This window comes from Argiope bruennichi, chromosome 2 (genome assembly GCF_947563725.1).
Source record: "Argiope bruennichi chromosome 2, qqArgBrue1.1, whole genome shotgun sequence".
In the NCBI taxonomy this organism is placed as follows: domain Eukaryota; kingdom Metazoa; phylum Arthropoda; class Arachnida; order Araneae; family Araneidae; genus Argiope; species Argiope bruennichi.
In genome coordinates, this window is record NC_079152.1 from 31,961,511 (window position 1) to 31,986,367 (window position 24,857).

General features: G+C 30.2%; 1 protein-coding gene across 3 annotated transcripts in view; it reads right to left on the reverse strand.

Moving 5' to 3' along the window:
- The window catches only part of LOC129956508 (chitin synthase chs-2-like), a 79,071-nt gene that overhangs the window by 20,112 nt on the left and 34,102 nt on the right, over nt 1-24,857 (reverse strand). For 2 of the 3 annotated variants that reach the window (XM_056068430.1, XM_056068435.1), the window contains exons 2-11: nt 17,599-17,719; nt 16,272-16,513; nt 14,417-14,589; nt 11,707-12,698; nt 10,702-10,777; nt 9,031-9,170; nt 6,772-6,851; nt 5,379-5,487; nt 3,220-3,376; nt 661-871 (exon numbers count right to left, since the gene is read on the reverse strand). In XM_056068430.1, the coding sequence (XP_055924405.1) occupies nt 661-871; nt 3,220-3,376; nt 5,379-5,487; nt 6,772-6,851; nt 9,031-9,170; nt 10,702-10,777; nt 11,707-12,698; nt 14,417-14,589; nt 16,272-16,513; nt 17,599-17,690 (2,272 nt within the window). In that variant the 5' untranslated portion in view covers nt 17,691-17,719. Of the gene's footprint in view, nt 1-660; nt 872-3,219; nt 3,377-5,378; nt 5,488-6,771; nt 6,852-9,030; nt 9,171-10,701; nt 10,778-11,706; nt 12,699-14,416; nt 14,590-16,271; nt 16,514-17,598; nt 17,775-24,857 lie in introns of all 3 variants that reach the window. The other variant, XM_056068440.1, reaches the window with a different exon arrangement.

A 24,857-nucleotide genomic window follows, 5' to 3' on the forward strand; every position in this document is an offset into this window, starting at 1 on the left:
TATAAAATTAATACATCAACAATGAAAAGCATTTATACAAAAATTATATATATCAAATGATTTTTGATGTATTTAAAATCAATAAGGCACTAAGGGGGGGAAAATTCACATTGCAAATTACGAATTTTTCGATTTAAAATAAAAAATTATGGCAATCATTGTCCATCCTATTATTATTTACTTAATCGGACATAATTGACTTGAACGCAAAGAACATAAGATGTATAGCAACAAAAGACTGTTATATTTCTGATTTACAAAAGGTTACATTAATGAACGTCAAAGTACTTGAGAGATTGAATGAAAGTAGTTGGATTATTATTTTTTTTTTATCCGTAAGAGCTTGAGACAAATTTAACAAAATTTTGCTTTAATACATTTCTATTATCGTTTTCTTCAGTTCAATGTCATTAATTTTTTTTTCTTAATAAATACTCCCACGTATATCCTTTCAACCAACAGGGAATCCCAGAGATTCCAAGTTCAGGGATATTCTGTGGCGAAAAAAAGAAAATTCAATGTCATTTGCTTGAAAATCTTGGAACTGCATATTCCTATATTATTTCCTACATACAGGCGGAAAATTTTAAACTTTTCGGAAATACAGGATCTGAAATGAATCAAAACAGAATTTGCTCACTTATTTTGAAGAAGGAATACCTGTTCCGACGGGATGTATCCTTCCACAAGCAGCCCCCAAATTCTTGTTCCTGTTCATCAGGTCAACCAGCAGCTGAACTGCATTGGGCTTGAAATCGATGTCTCCGTCCAATGCCAAGATGAATGTGTTTTTGAGGAGATCAGCGGATGATTTTCCATAGGCCATACTACTCTCCAGACGATAACCAAGGAGGTAATACATGTACATCACCTGTACATTGGAAATTATTATTTTTGTATTGCATTTGTAGCAATGGTATAATTACCAGATCAAATGTAAATCAAGAACTTATCCATTGCATAGAATGCGTTCCTTAAAAAAAAAAAAAAAACTATCTTTTAAACATCTATTTTTAGCTGATTTCATTTAACCCAACGTGTTTCATGCTCTTAAAGATTGAAATTTGGATGCAATTTTTCTCTCATTTGTTGATGTACTAGAGTTTTCAAAATGTGTGTACTTGCGTATTTTGAACGACAATACAATATATTAATAGTTTCGCCGGCGTCCTTTCTTAGGGGTAGCGCTACTTTCCCATGATCTGGCCGTCCTGGGTTCGAGTCCCGGGTTGGATATGGTTGTTCTTCCTTTGTTCTATCTGTGAAATGTGTGAATGTGTCTGTAAAAAGGGGTTGTGTAAGCGAATGAGTGATGCGTGAGTAGCTAAGTCATACTCTTGGCCCTAGTTGGCGCTACTATAAAAACAAGAGACGTTCCCCACCGGCTTAAATCGCTGTATTCGTAACAGCGGGCTTGTCCATGGTAAGTGCCGTAAGAAACAACAACATTAATAGTTTCGGAACTTAATGATCCACTGCTAGAATAATCAAGTATAAAATGAAAGTTTGCATCCATTACAAATGGTAGCATTTAATTTGAAAAAAAAATGAATTAAAAGATTCTATAGTATTTGTATTTATAAATTACTGACTAAAAACTAAAAAATAATTTTTTTTAACATTTCTGTTTTTTTTAATTCACTAACAGAAGTGTGTATCTATCCTTTTTATTATATTTGTAATAACATTTAATTGATTTCTTTTTTAATGCCTTTTTTTTATGAGAGGAGGATTTCCTTTGTTAAATCTCTTTTAAAGAAATAACGAGTTTCGATTCTTTAAGGCAAGTTAATTAGAAAGGAATATTCTGAATGTTTCCAACTATCATTCATGTTTTGTGAACAAGAGAGCTGAAGGAGAATAAGCATAGGAGAGCAACAATGTGGCTAAAGAGTTTCTTAGCTCTGAAAGGTGTCAAATTTATGACTAAAGAGTTTCTTAGCTCTCAAAGGGTGTTAAATTCATGATTAAAGAGTTTCTTAGCTCTCAAATTCAACGTCGTTTCTGATAAAAATGGCCGTGGAGAGAAATAATAATAATAACGAGAAAATAATATCATTTCTGGCTAAATATAGGCATTCTATTGATTTGTGACATAATTTATAAATAAGCATATGATTTGTCATAACATCTAATTTTCAATATCATTTATAATAAAGACAATTTTATCTTTGGTTAAAATAAGTTTGTATTTGCACGAAATATGTGCAAATTAACACTTATCTTTTTAACCCTTTCTAAGGTCGTGGGAAGTATGCTTCCCACCAAATTTATCAATCTTTGTATGAAATTATGTAGGTTGGCATAAGTTCTGACAAATTTTTTTAGAAAGACAGAAACTTAGATGCTTCAGTTCTTTATCTCACACAAAATGATGTGTCTTGGTTTGTCACTTAATTATTAATTAATCAAATTAAAATTATCTAATAAGCTAAATGAATCTCTTTTATTATTCTAATTTCAAGCCTAAAAATATTTTAACACAATATGACTAGAAAAAAATGGCCCTTTAAAGCGTTAAAAGAAATAAGTATAGTCACAGTTCTGGAAATTCATTTTAGGGAATTTCACCGTAAATTTCACCGTTAATCGGGACAATCACCGGGTAGAATAGAAAATATTTCATTAATATCAGGTTACACTGTCAGGTTAATGACAGGTTACACTGTCAGTTTTATAACCGCACGTTAGATGATTGGTGGAATTAATTGTCCTGTTACTTGAATGAATGTAATTGATTTCTTATTGCGTCAAGAAACTTCTCCATTGTAAATTCAGCTTAATATAGTAAGCATTACAGATATTTTAATTCAAGCGTAGCATGAAGATGGATTTGTTAAAGGAGACCTAATAATTAATAATATGTTGTTGAATGATTATTAATTGACCAGGTGGTCAGGCCGATTTAATAAATAAATCACAATGATAATCATATCAGAGAAACTAAACATACTGCAAAATCTTTGCAGGAATTTATATCTGGACAAAGATTCGTTGTTACCAGAGGTTGATGGCTGCATTGAACTTTTTTGAGATAGTAAACATAAAACTTCATACATTATGTTATTTAAATACGCAGTTCTTCCCCTTTATTAGAGCTGTCTTTCGAGAAACAGAAAACAAGTGGTTATTTTAAAATGTTGTTTTCAAATTTATATCAGATTGCAGGTCTTTCACGTATCTTTATAGAACAATAGAGCAAGAATAGAAAAATCTTACCTGACTCCATCGCTTCTTGTGCCTTATGAGTTCTTTGTTCTTCAGGTGGACGACGAGAGCATTGTCTCCTAGCAAGCGCCAGATGAGACGCCCTCCGTATGGTGTCGGAACTTTGATGGGAGGGTCAGGCTGCTGGCATTTCTTGCTATAAACTTTGCTGCAAGACAGTACGATGTGACCGTTAATAATCTCATAAAAAAAGCAGTTAACAAAAATGGCCCTATAAAAACTTTTGAAGTAATTAATAAATTTCATTAGTTTTCTTTTTTTCTTCTGGTGATTCTTAAACCCCTAATACTGCCCGCCTTTTTATTAGGTCAAACAATTTTTCTTGATGCTAATTTTACTACCAGTTTTTCTTGCGCCGTATAAAATATACACGGAGGTCAAAGGAATAAGAAGTTGAAAACCTTAAAAAGAAGATGCATGCGAGGAGTCTGTCTCACATATTTGTAGATATATTCTTTTAAAACTGAGAGTAAAAGCCGATCAAAAGACAAGTTGAGAATATTACGTCTTGCAATATTTGATATTTAGCCTGAATAATATGATATTGTTTTTATACATTGTTAGTGTCCTTGGTGGAAATAAAGATTTTCAAACATTCTTAATGGATATCAAGACAATGACCCCAGAGCTATTCAGTTGCCAGAGTCCGAGATCATTAAATATTCATTAAGAATACATATAAATCTCTCTTTTCAGTGATCATATTATTACGATTCTGTAATATAGCTTTCCTACAAATTTAGTATCATCGTTAAAAAGAGAAATTTACAGATATTCTCACATAAACAATGTACAGATACAGACAGTATCCAGGAATAAGTGTTAATTTAGCTCTTTTGCTTCAAAATAAAGTTTGCGCAAGTTTATTTCAAGTTTTGTCGCAAAATCAAGTTCAGGACGGGCATGAACCTTACTTAGCCATTTGGTTACATTTTTTTAATTTCCATTCTTAAACTTCACATGACTGTTCCAAGGGGCAACAATGAATTTTGAAAATCCTTTTTTAAATGCTTTTCGATAAACATTTGTAGAAAAGACCGATATATGGCAACAGCGGCACTAGAATTAGATTTAAACTGGAAATTTGATAAATACCAAGATGGTTGTTGTATGAATAGTTCTACCACTAAAAATACTATCATTTTTTTCATTGTAAAAACTGGTAAAAAGGGACTTTATTTCCATTACAGAATTGTTATAATGTGATTTGTGTCATTGGGATATTGTTTAATTCATACTATAGTTATTTGGTACATTTTAATTCTATTAAAATTTTACGAAAAAATAATTAAATATTTTTTAATAATCTTCCTAAATTCTATAAATCTTTTCAAAACATATATATTTTTTTGTTAAAAAAAATCATGCATTCTACGGTTAATTTTATGCGGTCAGAAAGGACTTCTTAAAATCTTTAGCGTTATATTTTATTTTTGCAGATTTTAACTCACTATTGATCTTAATAAGTTAAGGTATCATATGGTTGAAAAACATAAATCTGATTAAAAATAGCTATGACTGTGCTCTTAACAAACATTATTAAAAAATCCGTAAACTGGTATCCGCTTTAGTAAACAATTTTTCTTTGTTGATGGGTTGATTATCGGAGTTTTATCTCATGCGCAACACAAAAGTAGGCTAATTTCTCCTGATAGTTTTCTAGACAGCAAATTATCTGCATACTTTTGAACTAAGGCGAACTCCTACCTGAGATGCTACAAGATCAAGTTGACCGATTGATCTGTCTTTTCATCCTTGTATTATTTCCTTACATCTTCGATATGTAGCATTGGGTAGATATGCAAGAGAAATTAAAATCATCACTATAGATTTTAAAGTATACTTTTAATCAAAAATAAAGGATTGCGTCATCCAGTTCCAGTTCACTTTTATCGCAAGGTCAACCACATTGCCGTTGTAGGATCGTTAGTTTCATAAAGTAGAATAATTCATGATTTTATGGTTTTCTTATTTAAAAGAATTCTAAAACTTTTAATTTCTAAACAGAAATTGAAATGTAAATCATCTGTTTACTTAATTGCAGTTAACAGATTTATTTAATTCTTCAGGATGTAAATTTCAAATTCATTAATGGATTGTTCTTCTTTTCTCATTAATAAGGAATTATTGAGATAAGATAAAGGACAAACCTTGCAGCCGTATCAACTGCTGCAATAAAATCTTTTACAAAGCTGTTGATGGTCATTTTGTCGTCGTCATCATCACTCACAACGAAAGCATCATCGAAAAATATATGAGCTGAAAAGAGAAATTGATATTTGATTCAAAAAAAGATTTACTATCAATCTTTGTACTCTTATATTCGAAGCCGCAATTGTATAGTAATATTAAGTATGAATTTGTCAATTTTTTAATGTATATGTCCATGTTTTATAATTTCTAATTGACCTCGTAAAAGAATAACTGAACATGTTTAAGTTTTAAATTTTAAACTGTGAACTCAAGTTTTGCATAATTTTTACTCAGACTTGTCGCATTACGCTTATTGAAATTTGGATAATGACTTATAAATATTGCCAGCTTAGAAAATATTATTTGAACATATGTTTTGCTTCATATATTTAAAATACATTGGAGCTCTTTAAATTTAAATCAGTTACGTGCTTAATGGATCTTTTCATGTTTTATATGTCATATGCTTGACTGATCCAATTTACTACCCACCTTGGAGAAAATAACAAAGAACTTCGCTCGTGCCCCCACCCCCCAGAATTACATTTTGATTCTCTGGGGATCAGTAAGTGAAAACCGCCTCCTTTTGCTCGCCCGCCATATATTATGATTTCTGGTACTGTCGGGATTAGTTACCTTTCCTAACTCCAGGTGGCAGCGGATTCCCGTTGTCTTGAAAGTTATGCAAAAAAGATTTCTTGTTTGCTTGGCAATCAAGAAAAGTAAACGATTATGTGAGAATGAGCGATGAGTAGCTCGCGAGGAAAAGCAGAGCAAATTTATTTTAACGATCACACGGAAACCCAATGATTTCTTGTGAAATTAGTAGTTTATGAAGAAAATAATTTTATTGTCTTGAAGAAATATTCGTGATATGGAATTGCTTATCGGAAATTGTATAAAGATAAAGTGTGGCTCGATATGAATAAATGGATGGCTAGTCAAGAAAATTGTTTCTTAAATTTTCTTGCGTTGAATCTTCTGTATTTTGCAATCAGGAGAAAAAGGTATGTGCTCACAAACAGTACAGAAATACTTCGTTAGGCAAATGTCCCCTATATTCGATAGGTACTAATACAATATTATAAACACATTTATTATTAAAATTAAATTTCAATTATTCCAAATCCAAAAAAATCCAAAGGGTCAACCCTGACTGAAAAAAAAATCAAAGCAAAATTTTTCTTAAGCGAATTTCTAAAGAAAAAAAAAAGCTTCTAAAACTATGAAGCTTTCTAAATTTATTTAAAACCTCTTCTTGTAATACGAACATTCAATTTTAAATCTGCTTTAAATTTCGCTATTTTTTATGGGAAATCTATTAAACAAATATTAATGAGAAATTCATACTTTCAATTTCGTAGTAATCTGGATTTCGAATTACCAATCCATCTTGGATAGTTTTCTGAGAGCATTGGTGAACATCCATTCTGAAACAGAAAATAATTTCCAATTAAAAAAAATTCTTAAAGAATTATTTAAAATATAAAATCAAAACTTTTTTATATTCCATCTTGTAGTCTTACCACTAAGAAAGTTGTCACAATAGCTATGACAGAGTTTGGATTCTACCGTATTATCTAGTCTCCGTTATTCACGTTAATGTATTTTTACATCAAAAATATCAATGTATACTGGAGGCTATGTGTAATTAGCATAGGAGAAAAAAACGTGAATGGCAATAGATTAAAAGAGGATCAACATTCTCCTTCGATTGTTTAAAAAGGATGCAGGCTTCAGAAAGGAGAAAGCCCAAAAAATGGAGTTGAAAAGGGATGAAACAGTTGAGTGCCGTTGTAAGAGGAAGTTGTCAACTCTGAGAAGTTAGTTCTCTTGGGAGTGCCTTTTTTTCCCGGTGTCACTTTCATATTTCAATGTTAATATTACTGTAATTCAGTCGAACACTTCTTGCTGTCTTTTGCACTGGGTCATTTTTATCTCCCAGTGACACTGTAAATTATAGGAAGAGTAATTTATGAAGAATTGCATCAGCCAATCGTAGTTCAAATTTTAAATAGAACCATTTTCTTTTTTTCTCTCTCTCTTTTCATCACAGGCTATTCGCGGCTTCGGAACCTCCCGGATTCCCTATCCAATTGAATATATATATGCGGAAATATTTATTGCTAAAAAAGCATGGGAAAATTATATTACAATACACAATGTTGTATCAATACAACACCTATATAAAATGGAGTATGTTTGGTAAGAAACAATAAGTAAATGGAATTTGATGTTAAGTTTAATTTACATGGAGAAGGGATTGATTGGAAATATCGATATTAATAATCAAACTATTCTGGGTTTGTACTTAAGAAAAGTAGATCTTCATTATTCTGAAGTAACTGTTCCAGATTTCTTGGTTTGATCTTGGACATTTTGTTTTTCATCACTCTGCTCCACTAGATTGGTTCGAGGTTCTGATGGGTTGGTTTAGGTAAAATGACATAATGAGTGGAATTCATAATTTCAATGCGGCCATAGTAAACAGCAGTGGTATGGAACCACTTAATATATGAGGAGAATGTAGCATGCGCTAGAAATATTGAGAAGAAATTTTCTTTGTATACAGTTAAGGATTCTTGACAGCCGAACTAAGAAGCGGTAGATCCAAACGGAAGATCCATGAAAGAACATTCTCTCGGTGATGCTGTGGTAAAAATTTCCATCTTTATCATACCTTCCGAATTCTTTTTTCAGTTCCTATGTTGAGCCAGCAGTTTTTCAGAAGTTTTGATACAAAGGAGTTGCATTGGTTTTGAAGTTGAGGAAGTGAGATGCCCATTTATGTTTATTGTCTGTGATAACACGAAATATTTTAATGATGGATATTTTTATAGAGATATATTTTTTTTTGATTATCACATTGCTTCATATGATTGTTGCTGTAAACTAACTTGATAATTACGTTATTGCAGGATTTTTTAGTTGAAATTTTAAAGTAATATTTTTAGCCCGGCGTTTGAAGATTGAGGACTTCCTGTTTGATTGGTGTGAGTTTATCCTGAGTCGATTCAGTAGAAATAAGACAAAATCGTTTGTGAATGCCTAGAGATTACTGTTGAGTAACAGTTTTTTTAAAGGATTTTTATTAGCGGCAAGGTTCTATAAGATTGATTCAGAATAGAAGCTTAATGCATAGTCTTTTTAATTAGACCAAGAGGCAGTAACTTGAGATATTTGAAGTACTTCTCTGTTGTTAAGAATATATTTAAGTGTTTCAGTAGTTTTAGAATGGAAATTAACTTTATCGAGGTTATTGAAAATAGAAACAAAATTTCTTGAATATCTCAGGACATTAAATATCTCCTGAGATATTCAAGCAATTCTTATAAATATGAGCTCTTTTTAATATTAGAACTAATGGATTTTGTGCTGGATTGCATGTTCTCTAAACCAGTCTCAATTGTTAGAGCCAAAACAGAAGTTTGGATTTCCAACTGATAATGACACAGAATTGATATCTGATATTGACATTGGGGAATATTTTAACCCCCCACCCCCAGCGTTACAGACGGCAGTGGGCAATTATATATATATACCGGTTGCAATCATCTTATGAAAAGCTCAAAGTCCGTGTTCCACTACCCTAGCAAAAGTGTTACTGACCTCATGATGGACTTGAGGAGCTGTTCCATCTCATCCGGGGTCTCATGCCACATAGTTGCGCAAGCAAAAATTCGAGGGACATCACTCCCGTCCATTTCGGACGCATTGCTGTCCAACCGGGCATGGCCGTCCGGTTCCACCTGTAGCAGAACGTAATAAATATAGAAAGTGAATGCTCCTCGTAAAACATTCAAAGTCATTCTTATTAAATGGTTGCATAAAATACTGTCTAATGCAGTTTCTACTAACAAAATATTGCTCATTTTTCTCCTATATAATATTCTAAATATCGCCAGAAGTGCGTAAAAAATAATACTTTTTTTATTAACTAGTCTTATGTATCGATAGATAATATCACATTTATTGGTGTGTATATTGTATATTTTGGATAGAAATCTTAGGTTAAAATCAGAACAAAGAATAAAAAATTATTTTTGCTTAAAAATGAGAAGACACTTTAAAGGTCTTCTTTTTTTATTTAAAGTTTGACATCCCCCCCTTTGTTTATAAAATAAAGCAGAAAATACAGGACATAATTCGTTTGTCGGCCACAAAAACTCCTCCTAAAAGATGAACAGTAGTGACCTGATGGACAGTTTTCACACTTATTCAATGACAATTCAATTAAAAAAATCAAAATAATTAATTATAATTTTTTATTTCTTTTCTTTAGTCTTGACACTTAAACTGCATGTATTTACATGCGTTTTGCAACAAAATAATGATAATAATAAGTAAATAAAAATATCGTATACTGGGGTTAAAATTGGAATTAACAACTTGTATAAATAATTAAAAATATAATAAATAAATAGAGTAAAAAATAAATAATTAAATGTTTTCATTTGAAATAATAAAACGGAAAAACCAAACAATTTGCCAAAAAATTTATTAAAAACAACAACAAAAAGTCTATGTCTGCATAGACTAAATAATAATAATAAATAAAAAAAAACATGCAATGGAGTAAAACAGGAATTAATAATTTATATAAATAATTAAAAATATAATATGTAGTTTAATAAAATAAATAATTAAACGTTTTCATTTGAAATAATGAAATAGAAAGACCAAACAATTTACCAAGAAATTTATTTTAAAAAATCTATGTTTGCATAGACTAGATAATAATAATAAATAAATAGAAATATCATGCAGTAGGGTAAAACTGGAATTAACAATTTGTATAAATAATTAAAAATATAATAAATAATTTAATAAAATGAATAATTAAATGTTTTTATTTGAAATAATAAAATGGAAAGATCAGACGATTTGCCAAAGAATTTATGAAAAAAAAAGTCTATGTTTGCATTGGAGCAATCTCCAATGCTGCTAGTGAATGAGAGTAACAAGTAGGTTCTGAACTTACATAATAGCAAATCTTACAGAAATTGCTTTGTATTTATTAATATGATAAATACACTTTTAATTCTAATCGAATTTAATAATCGTCTTTCGTATAAACTATTGATCATTAAATGTCAGATGATAGTATAAAACATAAGTAAACTAATTAGTGACAAAATGCATATCATTTAAGTTTTAAAAAATCAAACAATTCTTTTGACAAAGTTGTTTTTGAAATCTCGAACATCTCGGAATAATGGTCATTAAGACAAATAAAAGAATAAAAGCAAATGTGAGATAAGAATATCCGTTAGACAGTACCTTTTCATTCCTCCGTCTGTTTAAAGCCAGAGATTGATCAATGAGTGCTGAGCAATACAATGGATTTACAAATAATCTGCAAATGAAAAAAAAAATGAATATTGAAAAACAAGAACATTAATTGTATCTCATGATTTGTTTATCATTACCCCTCCCCAGTTGATTTTGACTGTTTTAACTTTTTTTGAGAAGACATACTATGCATTGTGAAAATACTGTGACTAATAAAGATCTATATTCATGGTTTTCCTAAAAATTGAATCGAAATGAATCGAGCCATTTTTCATTCCCTTATCTGAAATGCCCTCCCCTACCCCCGAGAATTTTTTGATACACAAGGAGAGCAAATATTGTAAAATTTTTCAAAACTTCTAGAAAAGGTAACTATTATATAGTGTTCACGGGGTACTAGAGGTATTGGGGGTACTGTGTACCTCCGCAGCAGTTGTTAATAAATTTGTTTGTTGGAAGTAAGCAGCATTATTTTGCCATTGACATCATCTGTCGATAGCATAAAAATAATACAAATGCATCAATAGTGCTAATACAATGGAACGACGGCTGTATGACCACATTACTGATGAAGAACTTGATATTAAATATGCTCACAAATTCTAATGCGATCATGGACATTAGTTTTCTGTCATCATATAAGTGACAGTCGCAAGTGGCAGTGTGCTTAGTACATAATTTTTAAAGAGAATTCAGTATTTTTCTGTTTCTACAAATGCATCAATAGTGCTAATACAATGGAACGATGGCTGTATGACCACATTACTGACGAAGAACTTGATATTAAATATGCTCACAAATTCTAATGCGATCATGGACATTAGTTTTCTGTCATCATATAAGTAACAGTCGCAAGTGGCAGTGTGATTAGTACATAATTTTTAAAGTGAATTCAGTAATTTTTTGTTTTTAGAAAGCAGCTTATGATGTGTGTTTATCTTGCAAACATTCCCATTTGAGTCGAAATTTCAAAAAGGAAAAATATGAACTTACTTGTTTGTCGAAGCCATTCTTTCATTTTGAGGGTTCCAGAGATGAATTGTGACCAATACTTGAGACAACAACCACAAAATCCAAAAAATTCTAGTTTCCATTGAAAATCCCGATTGATCCTCCGGACAATTCCAGTAATGGTACGTCTTCGTCAATCTTTTGTAGCCACACTCATGTTCGCACGCGCTGTTCAAAAAACTCATTGTCACGGGCACAGTTAACAGGACGGGAAGAGCATAACTGAAACCTTGTATACAGATCTTGCAAACAAACTTGCCGCAAGAATAACACAAAAATGAAGCCGTCATGTGAATTGCAGCTATTATCAATGGCAAATATGGTTCAGTATGGTCATTAAAAAACGTAAGGGTCTTAGGAGGCTTCAAAGTGTCTGATATAATCACAGTATCATCTATATTAGGCCATATCATGGTTAAGTTATGCCGCTTGAAGCAGTTAGGAAAGGTTTTGAGGAATATTCTCACCTCGTCGCTGTTGGACGAGAGACTTAAACAAATCAGAACAGCAAAGTAAACTAAAATTATTTTCCACGATGAAATAAATATGTAAATGAAATTTCTGCTTCTTTCAATGTCATTCTTGAAAGTTTGCAAAATGTGTGGCGAATTGATGTTCACGAAGTTTTCCCACCATGCACAAGATATTAAAATGGCGGCGACTGTTGCACAAGACATTAAAATAGTGGCGGAGTGAGAGTTGGTATCGAATTCATGCGAAATTGCCTCATGTCCATACATAGAGGCCCATATGATAATTATAATCTGGCCTACTATAACGAATAAACACAATATATTGTTCATCCAGGCTTGTACAGTGTTTTGGGAATTCCAGCTAGCGTACACGTTTAGAAAGGATGGAACAATGCACACTGCATTTGTCAGAGCCAATGCTACTATTGAATTTATTTGGGGAAAAACAACGAATACCATGATAGTAAGTCCAACGATATGCAAAGTTTCGACGACAAAGACCTGAAAATAATTATAAATATAAGTTTTGGATCATTGTAGAATTGTTTATATATCATGAAATCAAAAGAACATCTTGTTGCCCTTTTACTAAATTACATTTTTGCGAGATGTGGCTGGAAAATAATACTTTTGATATCTAAAAATTATTTATAGTTTTCAATGGAATAATTTAAAAATGTTGTATAAGATGATACCTTAAATTATCTTTCTATAGGGTTTTCAACTTCATTTAAGTATTTTTCAAAATTGTTAGTCAATTTGTTTCCTTTTTTCAAGGAAATGTTCATGTTGACGAAAGAAGCCATTATTTTCATAATAGAATTTTCCGAAAAATCGATTAGTGATTACACTGAACTGAGGCATAGAAACTGGAGAAATAGGGAAGAACGATGTTATTCGGGCTATAGGGGTAAGCTGTTTATTTCTCATCATAAAGAAATTCAGAGATTGGCACTACTCGATTACTTTTATTTTTCCCCCTCTTTTTCGTCAATTTGTTTTTTTGTGCATTATTCTTAAATAATAAAGCGGGGCTGTGATTGCCTGGTGGTGAGGTCCCGACTTCGGAACCGAAGGGTTTCAGTCTCGAGACCCGATTCCACCGAAGAACCGCCTTGTCAAGGGTCCTAGTGCACGAAACGCCCTTCTGCTGGTGTGGCACGAAAGCTTCGAGAGAGAAGCGCCAACTCACGCGCTGTCCTCGCCATCTGACCGTCTGATTTTTGTTTATTACAGGATTTTTAAATGTTTCATATTTCGCCATAAATATACTATGAAGAATAAATTATTATTCGCTAGAGTAAAAAATTGATATTTTTTTCAATACATTTTTAAATTTACACTCTTTATTCAGTAGAGACAAGGTTATGTAAACCTTCTTGTTATAAAATTTAATTTTAAATATAAAATTTTAATTAAAAAAGATATGCATACAAGATTTTGTAAATATCTTCATCAACACTGCTCGTTTATGAGTTAACGAGTTTTGAGTTTCACAGATCTGAAATACAAATTACGTATCTCCACAGGGAATAAAAGACAATTTTAGTAGATCCTGTTTAAAGTTTTCAAAATTTCTAAGATTTTTTTTCTCTTTTTTCAAAACTATTGTATTGTTAAAAAAAAGTATTTTACGGAAAATAGTAGAGTTAGACAAAACTAGTATAAAACAGTAAAGTTAAAGATTTTTTTTTTCAGAAACTTTTTGTAAAAAGAGTACTGCAATTTTCAAAATGCTTCTTGTTTTTCGTTCCCCAGAAAGACAAACACACACCAAAAAAAACCCACATTGTTTTCCAGAATAATAAGTTTATGCACAAAATTAACTCAAATTCCGATTTTACAGAGGTGTTCCGCAGTCACCTCTGTAAAATCGCTACATGAAATATCATAGAATCGAGAAAACTAAGATCCCTTAGATGCTCAGTGACATGTTTTATTTCATTCTTTGCATTTTCTTGCCATTAAATTTATTAATCGTATACCATTATTATTATTAATAGGAAACCATTATTAAAGCGATAGCTAACATATACATCGTTATCACGAAAAATGATTTTTTTTTTTTTTTTTAATTATGGTAGTTTTTTTTTTCCGCCACTTCAAAATTTTTATATTCCTTTTATAAGAAGTCACATAAATCTATAACATCTTACGTTATTCAGAATCAGAAGCTTCCTAAAGCTAAATTCAAAAGAATTTTTTAAATATTAACTTACCAATATGAAAGACGGGAGTTTTGGCTTTTGGTATTTTTTAAATATGCATAATCTAGCCGATCGAATAAACGTCAATATTTCGGGGACAAAGAAAATGAATAAAAGACACCACATCCAAGAATATCTTTCTTCTTTAGAAAGTTGAACGACATATTTTTGGTCCCTTTCCAAACCTGAAAAAAAAAGAAAGAATTTTAAGATAGATCGTTCAATTTCAAGTAAAATACGAAATAAAGTAAGTAAAGGTAAATATCATGATAGAAATCAATATATATTTTACTGGCTAAGTATAAAATCTGGCATTCTATAAAATGAATTTAGATATTGTATATAATGCCTAAAATTAGCTGGTAATGTGACAAACGTTTCATATTTCACATATTTCCTAGACATTCTCACATTTATAGTTATTGTGTGTTATTTCACACATTTTCTAGGAGAACTCCTTCTCTGTGGGCATTCTATAGAATGCCAAATGAGATACTGGAAAACTATGAAATATATTCGATTCGTTTCGAATATCACGTTGCAAGATACATGACTTTTAACGCACGCCCCATGTATCACCGATTCGTTTCGAATATCACATGGAAAGGCACGTCAAGAATATCTACCTGCTTAGAATTAAGGATATTCTTGACCACGAAATTCCTCTATGGTCAGTTGTGTGGTGAAATCTTATAAGACAGTTAACAGCTAAGCTGCATGAGCAGTTGCTTTTGTATCGTGGTCATGTTACTGAGCTGCGAACCACAAGGTCCCAGGTTTTATCCTCGCTCATACCAATTCGCCATAGTTGCAATTGCTCAATTCGGTGGAAGCGGCCAATGATTTATCAAATGTATGTACAAAACAAAGTGCCAAAATATGGAATGTTTTTGCATGAAAACTTAATGGAATGTAATTGAAAATTTCATTCAAGCAACGAGTAGGTAAATTTTAATTTCTCATTTTTTGATACGAAAATTTTATTTCCCTTAATAGGAAATGTATAAATTTGTTTTCTTTCCGCATTTTGAATAATTGTTTTAAATCGCACTCTCGTTTTTAAAAAAATTAGAATATTATTTCTATTTTTGAGGAATACGCGTCATTTATATAATAGCTTTATCAGAACCTTTTTTCATTGCTTAAATGCATTTGTCATTCTATAGAATTATATTCTACAGAAGTTACAGAATTATACTCTAATATATACAATGCTTAAAGAAGTATGTAATAATTCACATATTTCATACTTTGCCAAAAAAACGTCCGGCGTTATATACAATGCTTACTTATTCCATAGAATGCCTGCGTTTCATACTTCGCCTGTAACATATATATAACACTAACATACGAGTCTCAGAAATCTCTTTTATCGCATACTGTCAAATGTAAACAAATTACTACCGAACAAATTAGATAAGTGAAATTTGTTTCACGGTTGCAGCACCTAAATTGCAAATATCAAATTTTGCATAAAATTTCATAAAAAAATATATCATCTGTTGGTTTGTATATTTTCATGCATGTAAACACGATAATACAAAAATGCAAATAAATGAAATTTGTTATATGATTTTGTTATTAAAACTGTAATTTCATATAAAACTTTGGTATTAATCGGCTAAAACAGTAAGTAATTAAAATCCGTATTCGGTTTTCTTCATTATATTACGCAGCACAAAATACTCATGCGCTGGATTTTGAAAATAAAAATCTGAGTACTCGTGATATGCACTTCCTCATTTAAGAACCACAATTTTTATAGAAGGGAGACAGGGATAAAGTGTTAATAGGGAATATGGGTGACCCCTTCTAGTGATTTTATTAACCCCAATGATTATGAAATTTGTTTTTTTCAGAAACTTACCTGAGATATTGCACGGAGAGAACGTGTTTTTTTCGTGAATTACTGAAGTCATGAAAAGAAGCGTTGCTTTGGAGAGAACAGCACAAGCCAAAATGATGCCGAATGTAGCGAGGTACACGAGGATTTTGAGCAGTTTTACTGCTTTGTTGAATGTGGGTCTATCTTCTGTCAAGCTGTCTTTCTCTACTGCAGATTCATCATACAAATCCCACTTTCTTTCTTCATCAACAATCATGAGCTCGCTGAAACCAATAAAAACCATTAAAAAGTGATGGTGTTTCCAAAGCACTGGTATTTCAAAGATGATTGCTTAAAAACAAACATAAATTTATGGCATAGTGCAAAGAGAAGAATTTAAAAAAAAATTATATATTTTACTATAACAGAAAGTATTATTGTTTTGAGGCTAATTGCAAAAAAAAAAAAAAAAAAAAAAAAAAAACACCATATTGGCCTTTCGTTTTAATGGATTTCAAATTTTCATATCATCGAATTCCCACACGTTGCAATTATTTTGATTGTTAGATCGCGCTACAGATAGCTCAATTTAATTACAGAAAGAAGTACTTTAGATCATTTCTTAATTTTTCTAAGAATTTGCTAATGTTTCCAGCATTTTAATGCAACGAGGGAATTTAGATATTTTTTTCTTTTAAGGTCTCATTCATATAATGGGATAATATTTTTAAAAAATAATGTAGAATTTTAAATAGAAAGCTCGATTGTAATTTTCTATTATTGCTAGATTTTATTTAGTACATAGAAAAATACACATGTAATTGGCTAATAATAACTGCTTTTACTGATAATGATTGCAGTTAAATTATTTAATCTTTGATGCAGGGAAACTTCCTTTGTTGAACACTAATTTTAGATAAATATAATAAAAATTAAGTACTCAAACTTTTCTTATTTAGGTTAATGCAGCAATTTCCAGAATCAGTTAAAAAAATTACATGATTACATCGCATGGTATTTTCCACTTTTTGCAAAAAATGTCATTATACTAATGAAGAAGTTTTGAGCCAAATTTTGAAAAAAAAATATCAATAAAATTGATATAGAGATATGAGAAAACAAAAAATTAAAGTGAAAAGTTCCGGGGAAAAAATGTCAACGAATTCAGAAAAAAAAAAAATTGGAAAGATCTGAAAAAAAATTAATAATTTGATGAGACCTTAAAAATGTTGCAAACCTCTATGAAAGTTATTCAATTTATAAGATATAAAAATGCTGAAAATATTTGAAAATATATTGACATGGGAAAAACGTCAATTAATGATGATAATAAAGCATTTTAAAATTATCTTTTGAGTAAAAAAATTACCTCTCTACGTCTGATACGTTCTCATTCTGCGCTCTTAAGACTTCCTCTAAAGCAGGACTTTTCACAGTAGTGGATTCTTCCACGGTAGCCATCTCTTCACAAATATACACTTTTCATTTGACTAAATAAAGAAAATCACTTTATTTGCAAAGTGTCTATTGCTAGTGCTTTAGACACTATCCAAGAAAGTGATCATTGATTTTAAATAACCACTTATTTTAGAAATGTTTTAGAATGAAACACTTAAAAATTCTTCGCTATTATATATATATATATATATATATATATATATATATATATATATATATATATATATATATATATATATATATATATATATATATATATATATATATATATATATATATATATTATTTAGCAAAATTTCTGGTACGTTAATGCGTATTGAAGATTTTTCATTTGGCATGCTTTAGGTTTACAATATTCGGCAAAAATATATGATTCTACGAGTTTCATGAAAATACAATTAATAATGTAAAATTATTCTTAGTCAAAAAAAATTTTTTTTTAGATAAAACTTTGTTTACCAAGATTTCCGAGGCAGGTAAATTTAATCTCTGATTTTAAACTTTCATGTAATTTTTTTAAAGAAAAAAAATCGCATTCTTTTGCTGAGGATAAAGAAAAATTATCAATTCGCTAAATATATACTTAAAAAAAGCGAACTGTATTCAAACAATACCCTTTTTCTTGAAAAATCTAAATTATTAATTTTATTTTAATTTTTGAAGCATCTGCTAAAGATATTTCGATGTCAACCTCTTCAATAATTTTTAATTTTGTAAACAATTTTAATATGAAATTTAAAACAAATATTTGTTGATGACTGAGATGTTTTATTTTTATTTCCATCAGACTCAGCTAAAAAGAAACTAAATTCCAGCCCTACTTTCACTTTATATTAACTTATTAACTTAACCATATATTATCATTGGTATTTATTAAGAATATAAAAATCTTACATATTTTTAAAGATAATCGAAGCTATATACTAAAGGTTAGCAGTTTGTACCATTCACAAAGGAGATCAAAACGTTCACGCTGGGTTATTTATTGCCTTATCTTAAGTTAAAATAATGGTTATGTCTCAAGAAGTATTTAAATTTTTTTTTTATTAGAGGAGAGAATTATACAAAGTCCTTCATAAGATGTAAGCTATCCTGATATTCATTATTGTCGTTCAATTTTTTAAAAAAATTTGTATTTATCTTTAAAATTAATTTGTAAATAAGGAAAAGTGGAAATGATATGAAAATTTCGAAAGCTAGTGAGTTGATGAAGACTAGTTTTAGCGTCCGCGTTAGGTAATCCAGTCGAATGGATATGAAAAATATCATAATGTTCAAAAAATTCATAACAGTAACATTATTACATTAAATTGTGCAGAAATTGTTGTTCCGAAAAGGCCTCTAATTTTGCACCCCTTTTACTATCGGATAAAGGTTAGGGGTTGTATGCAGAAATTGAGGTACCGGTTTTACTTGTTTAAATAAAAAATTATTATTTTCAGTGGAAAAAATTTAAATTAAACAGTTGTAGATATTAAAACGCTTTGTATAATGAGTCATCGAACATTATTATAGCTTAACTAGGATAAAAAGTAAATTAAAATATTAAGTCGGAAAAATATTTTTTCAAAGATATATTTTACACAGAAAAAATAATTAATATAATAGAAAAAATAATTAATATCAATTGTAATATTAAGAATTGATACTGTTAATATTTAGTAAATGTATCAATAATAATTGTAAAAAGAAACTTGAATTTAGATGAGACAAATTCAAAGCTATTTTATGCTAATACGAATTGCAATGATTGTCTTCTTGGATGTGAAATGTTGTGCACATCGAGGAGTCTCAAAATATGGTACATGTATTACTTAGAATAGTTCATTAAATTATTTTTGGTTGTACGACTTTTATATAAATGATTTAAATGAAATCCAAATTCGATATAAAAAGACATTTTTTTAAACAATTTATTTTAATTTTTACTAATCATATGCAAGTTACAAATATTTTATTGAACTTTATTATTCTAATATATGTACATTTTTTGTTCAGATCACGTGAGAGATATCTTGTGAATGAGTTTAAAAAAAGTCTGATAAAAAGAAAAAAAAAATTCTAGGAGGGCGCTAAAATTTTTTAATGCCTTTCAATACATTATTCTTCTGCGAGACAAAATTTGTAGTCATATTTCTATTAATCTCTATTAATAATAACGGAGAATATGTTTTTCTCTTTCCCTCTATCGCTCTCTCTCTCTCTGAATGTGTGTATGTGTGTATTGGAGCTCTGCAAGTCGAGCCATTTGATTTAGAGGTATTAACTGTAGCACAAAATATACTTTGAAAAATGAAAATGTGCAGGTCGGAGAGATTTTTAATAATTTATTTGGATTTAATTAATTACGAATTAATCGAAATTTTGGTATTTTCCGCTCTAACTTCTAAAAATATCACAGCACAAAATTAATTTTTATATCGTCTCAAATTCAAATAATTATCTTTTCAAGATACCACGTTTTTGTCTTATAATATTTCTCTGTTTTTAAAAATTTAGTTCAAATATTTTCAGAGTATTTTGCTAAATTGCTGAAGTGTCCTCAAATTTTCAATGTTGTTTCTAATGTTTCATCATGATCTTTTTCCATAGTTGATGATGACCGTATGAAGTTTATGAGCCGTATGTACCTACTGTTTATTTTCCCGCAATGAGTAGGTAGGTTTCTATTTAAAGCATGCCTTTAATATGGTCTTTGAAATTTGTTTTACTTAAATGTTAAACTTACTATAATTTTTTTTTAAAATGTTCATTTTCAATGTTTTTAAAAAGTGTTCATTTTTAAACACTGCTACTCTTTAATGTAATATCATGGGATTTATAAAAATATGTTATTGCTAGAAAATTTCTTTCTTATTTTAGTACAATGTATTTTTTGCTGAACGAGTGAAATTTTTATTGAATATTCCTCTATGTTATAACATAAAATAGGAAAAATGTTATGTAGGCCATAAAATTTCATTTCTGAATGATTCTACTCATGACAGGAGTTAACCTCATTTAACCTCATGACAGGAGTTTTCGTAAATAGTTTAAACATTTCTGTTTTAACAATTAAAGTTCACATTCGAGATGAGAGAAGATTAGAGTGATACATTGCACATGAACGGCATGACGCAAACTTTTAAAACAATGTGTGTTACATTCTATCCAATTTGAAATTTAAAATTACATTGCCTAGGAAGCCCTCATGAAAAAGCTGCACAAAGTATTTAATAAAAAATTTTGCAAACATTAATATTGTCAAACCATCTGGTCGCCAATGGCGATTAATCAAAAATAAATATAAGCCATATTTGCACTTTGAACTGACTTACACTTGGTATCAAAGAATATAATGCCCGACATATAGAATATGGTTGCAAGGAAATAAATTCACTCATTACAATAATCTTCTCCATCCCACCAAATGGCATCTCAAGTATGAGGATAAGAAGTTGAAATACAAGTAAGCAGATTCTACTTTCTTAGAGGGTATAATAATGACGGTATTTCTCAAGTGGTCCATAGCCAATGATCATCGTATTTATGCACGAAGGGAGCATGTATTGCTTGGCCTGAAATATTATTATTCGTAGAGACTCGATAATTCAGTCCATACTAGGTGCCAAGGTAAAACGAGGGATCACTCTCTTTATATAAATTTTTATCAATAATAAATCTTAATAATTATTATAATGCTTTATAACCAACGTTTAGTGCAATATTCTATAATTATATTTTATTATAAAGAAAACATTTCATTTACGAGTATAATCAAATAGTTTTTTTAACGTTTTATTCTTTGATTACGAACATTTCATATTAAAAGATCTCAACTTAATCAAAAACATTCTTTTTTTTTAGTTCATATTTTTTTATTCTTAATAAATATGGTACATAATTTAAAAGTTTGGGAACTTCTGCAGTTCATCCATCTAATATTTAATTAATTTTATCAAAAATATTTCCTTAAAGCACAATTTTACCAAGTACTAAACAAAAGAAATATTTCCATTTTAATATTTTTTATATATTTTAATTTTGAAATACTTTTTTTTTCTCAAACTCGGCCAAGTAATGTTATTAATGCATAGTTAAATTTTAATTTAATTAATAATTGAATGAGAATTGAATTCAGAAAATATTAAAATAATATACTGCTACGAAGAAAAAAAAAGTATGCAAAGCTTTAAAATTCTAAATATGAGAACGTGAGCGAAAAATCGATCGCCAACTTCCATCTTTACAAACCTGATGCATATCACATTAAATTAAAGTCTTTAAAACTACGCTACTATGTTTATTCTCCAACCAAGCACTGACCAAAACACTGAACTGAAAGTGATTCTAATAGATTGTTTTTCTTTTGACGGCTATGAAAATGGTCAAAAGAATCTTCTGTTGCGCAATAATAATCAGATTCAGATTAAAGTTAGTGTTTGTCACGAAAACTATAATCTGAAACATCTGCTTAAAGCAGATTTCTAAAAGCAAAAATTTTAAAGATTAAGTTTGCTGCAAATCAAAACCCAGAAAAATGTAATTTTTAGCACTTGTCTGTAAGAAAGGAAATAAACATGAAATACTCTATTTTCTGCAAAGGTAAGTGCAAGAAAAAGGATTCTGTGCACTTTTAAAATATCTACATTATTAATGAAATAATTCTGTAAAATTTAAGACAAACATGATTTACACACACGCGCACAAACACACATACACTGAGATGGCAAAAGTCATGAGATAGCAATATACAAATATAGAGAAAACAGTAGTATCGCATACAAAATGTATAAATGGTCAGTGCATTGGCAGGGCTTTCATTCTTTTCCCAAGTGAATCATGTGAAATAATTTCTGGCATGATTATGGCCGCACGACGGGAATTAAACATGGAGTTCGATGTATGAGACATTTCATTTCGAAAATCTCTAGGGAATTCAACATTCCGAAATCCACAGTGCCAGGAGAATACCAAATTTCAGGCATATCATTGGCAGATAATGACAGAGACCAGAAGCGTGTTCGTGGAATTATCAGTATTAACAGACAAACAATAACTGAGTGAAATAACAACAGGAATCAATGTGTGACGTACGACGGACTTGTACGTTAGCGCAATGAGGAGAAATTTGGCTTTAATAGGTTATAGCAACAGAAAAATGACTCGAATGCCTTTGTTAACAGTAGGATATCGTCTGTAACGTCTCTCCTGGGCTCGTGACTATATTGGTTAGACCCTAGACGTCTGGGAAACCGTGCCTTGATCAAATGAGTCCTGAGTTCAGTTGCTAAGAGCTGATGGTAGGGTTCGAGTGTTTCGCAGACACCACGAAATCATTCACCAAGTTGTCAACTAGACACTGTGCAAGCTGGTAATGTTTTCATAATGGTGTTAAGCTATTTTTACATGGAATGAACTGAGTCCTCTGGTCCAAATGAACCGATCATCGACAGGAAAATTGTTATATTCAACTACTTGGAGACTACTGCAATCATTAACGGGCTTTAAGTACTCAAACAACGATGGAATTTTTATGGATGGCAATGCTCCCTGTACCGGCAACACTTTCGCAATTATGGACGTGTAAAGAGGCAGAATAGCATAACGTCTCAGCAAGGAACTTCCAACGATATTTTCAGTCCATTCCACGTGCAGTTGCTACATTTTTCTGGGCAAAAGAAGCTTAGACACATTATTAGGTGATATTCCATGACTTTTGTCACTTCAATAGCACAACGTCTCAGCAAGGGACTTCAAACGATAATTTTAGTCCATTCCATGTGGAGTTGCTACATTTTTCTGGCCAAAAGCAGCTTAGACACATTATTAGGTGATATTCCATGACTTTTGTCACTTCAATAGCACAACGTCTCAGCAAGGGACTTCAAACGATAATTTTAGTCCATTCCATGTGGAGTTGCTGCACTTTTCTGGCCAAAAGAAGGTTAAACACATTATTAGGTGATATCCCATGACTTTTGTCACCTCAATATATAATATATACATATATTATATATCTATATATCTTTTTCTATCTATCGCTCTCTATATATTTATAATTGGGTCTTAACACCTAATTTCTGAATAATTAGTATAAGGCATATGCATCTAATAGGAAAAATGTTCAAATGAAATAAAGAATACTACCGTTTCAAGCAGTTTGATTCAATAAATGTTCTAATAAATAATGAAATTTATAATTTTATACAGTCTCTCGATTCAATAAGTTCTGTTTAATAACATTTTATTGAGACGTTAGCATTTTGAATAATAAGAAAATTAACACTATTGCTACTAAAATTAAAAAGAATTAAAAATTTGGATATTACTATCATATAAAAACTCGAGAGTTTAGACCGCTTCAATTACTGCTATAAAGAATATTTGCCAATCAGCTTTAGGAGTCTAATTAGTCTAAAATTATGAAATTATCTATTAGCCTAAAATAAGGATATTCAAAACTTCATAATTCGGTCAGATTTGGTAGCAAAAGATAGAAACTTTTTTTATTTAAAAGTTAGAATGTCAAGAATATTTCACTGAATATGATTCCTTAGAACCAAAGGACTCTATAAAATTTAAATTCCATAGTATTTTCAGAAGTACATTGATTGACTTAACCCTTTCTAGGGCAGTGGGAAGTATGCTTCCCACCAAATTTATCAATCTTTGTATGAAATTATGTAGTTTGGCATAAGTTCTGACAAATATTTTTAGAAAGACAGAAACTTAGATGCTTCAGTTTTTTATCTTAGACAAAATGATGTGTCTTGATTTGTTACTTAATTATTAATGAGCCAAATTAATTAATTAATGAAATTAAATTTATCTATCCAGTTAAATGAGTCCCTTTTCTTATTCTAATTTCAAGCCTAAAAATATTGTAACATAATATGACTTGAAAAAAATGGCCCTTTAAAAGGTTAAAAAAATAACTATTTACGTGATTTAAATTCTTTTGAAGGTAAACTAAAAACTGAATTTTATGATGAATGCGGAAAATTCTTATTGAATAATTCTTTGAGATATTGCATAAACTATAAAAAATACTCTGTAGTGCATATAAGATTTCAATGCTGGTTGATTCTCTTTTCTATACTCATATTTTTTAAAAAAATATTTCGCTTCAACAAAAATGTTTTTGTATTAATTAAAATTTAATCTCGATCGTTTCAAAGTTCAAATTTT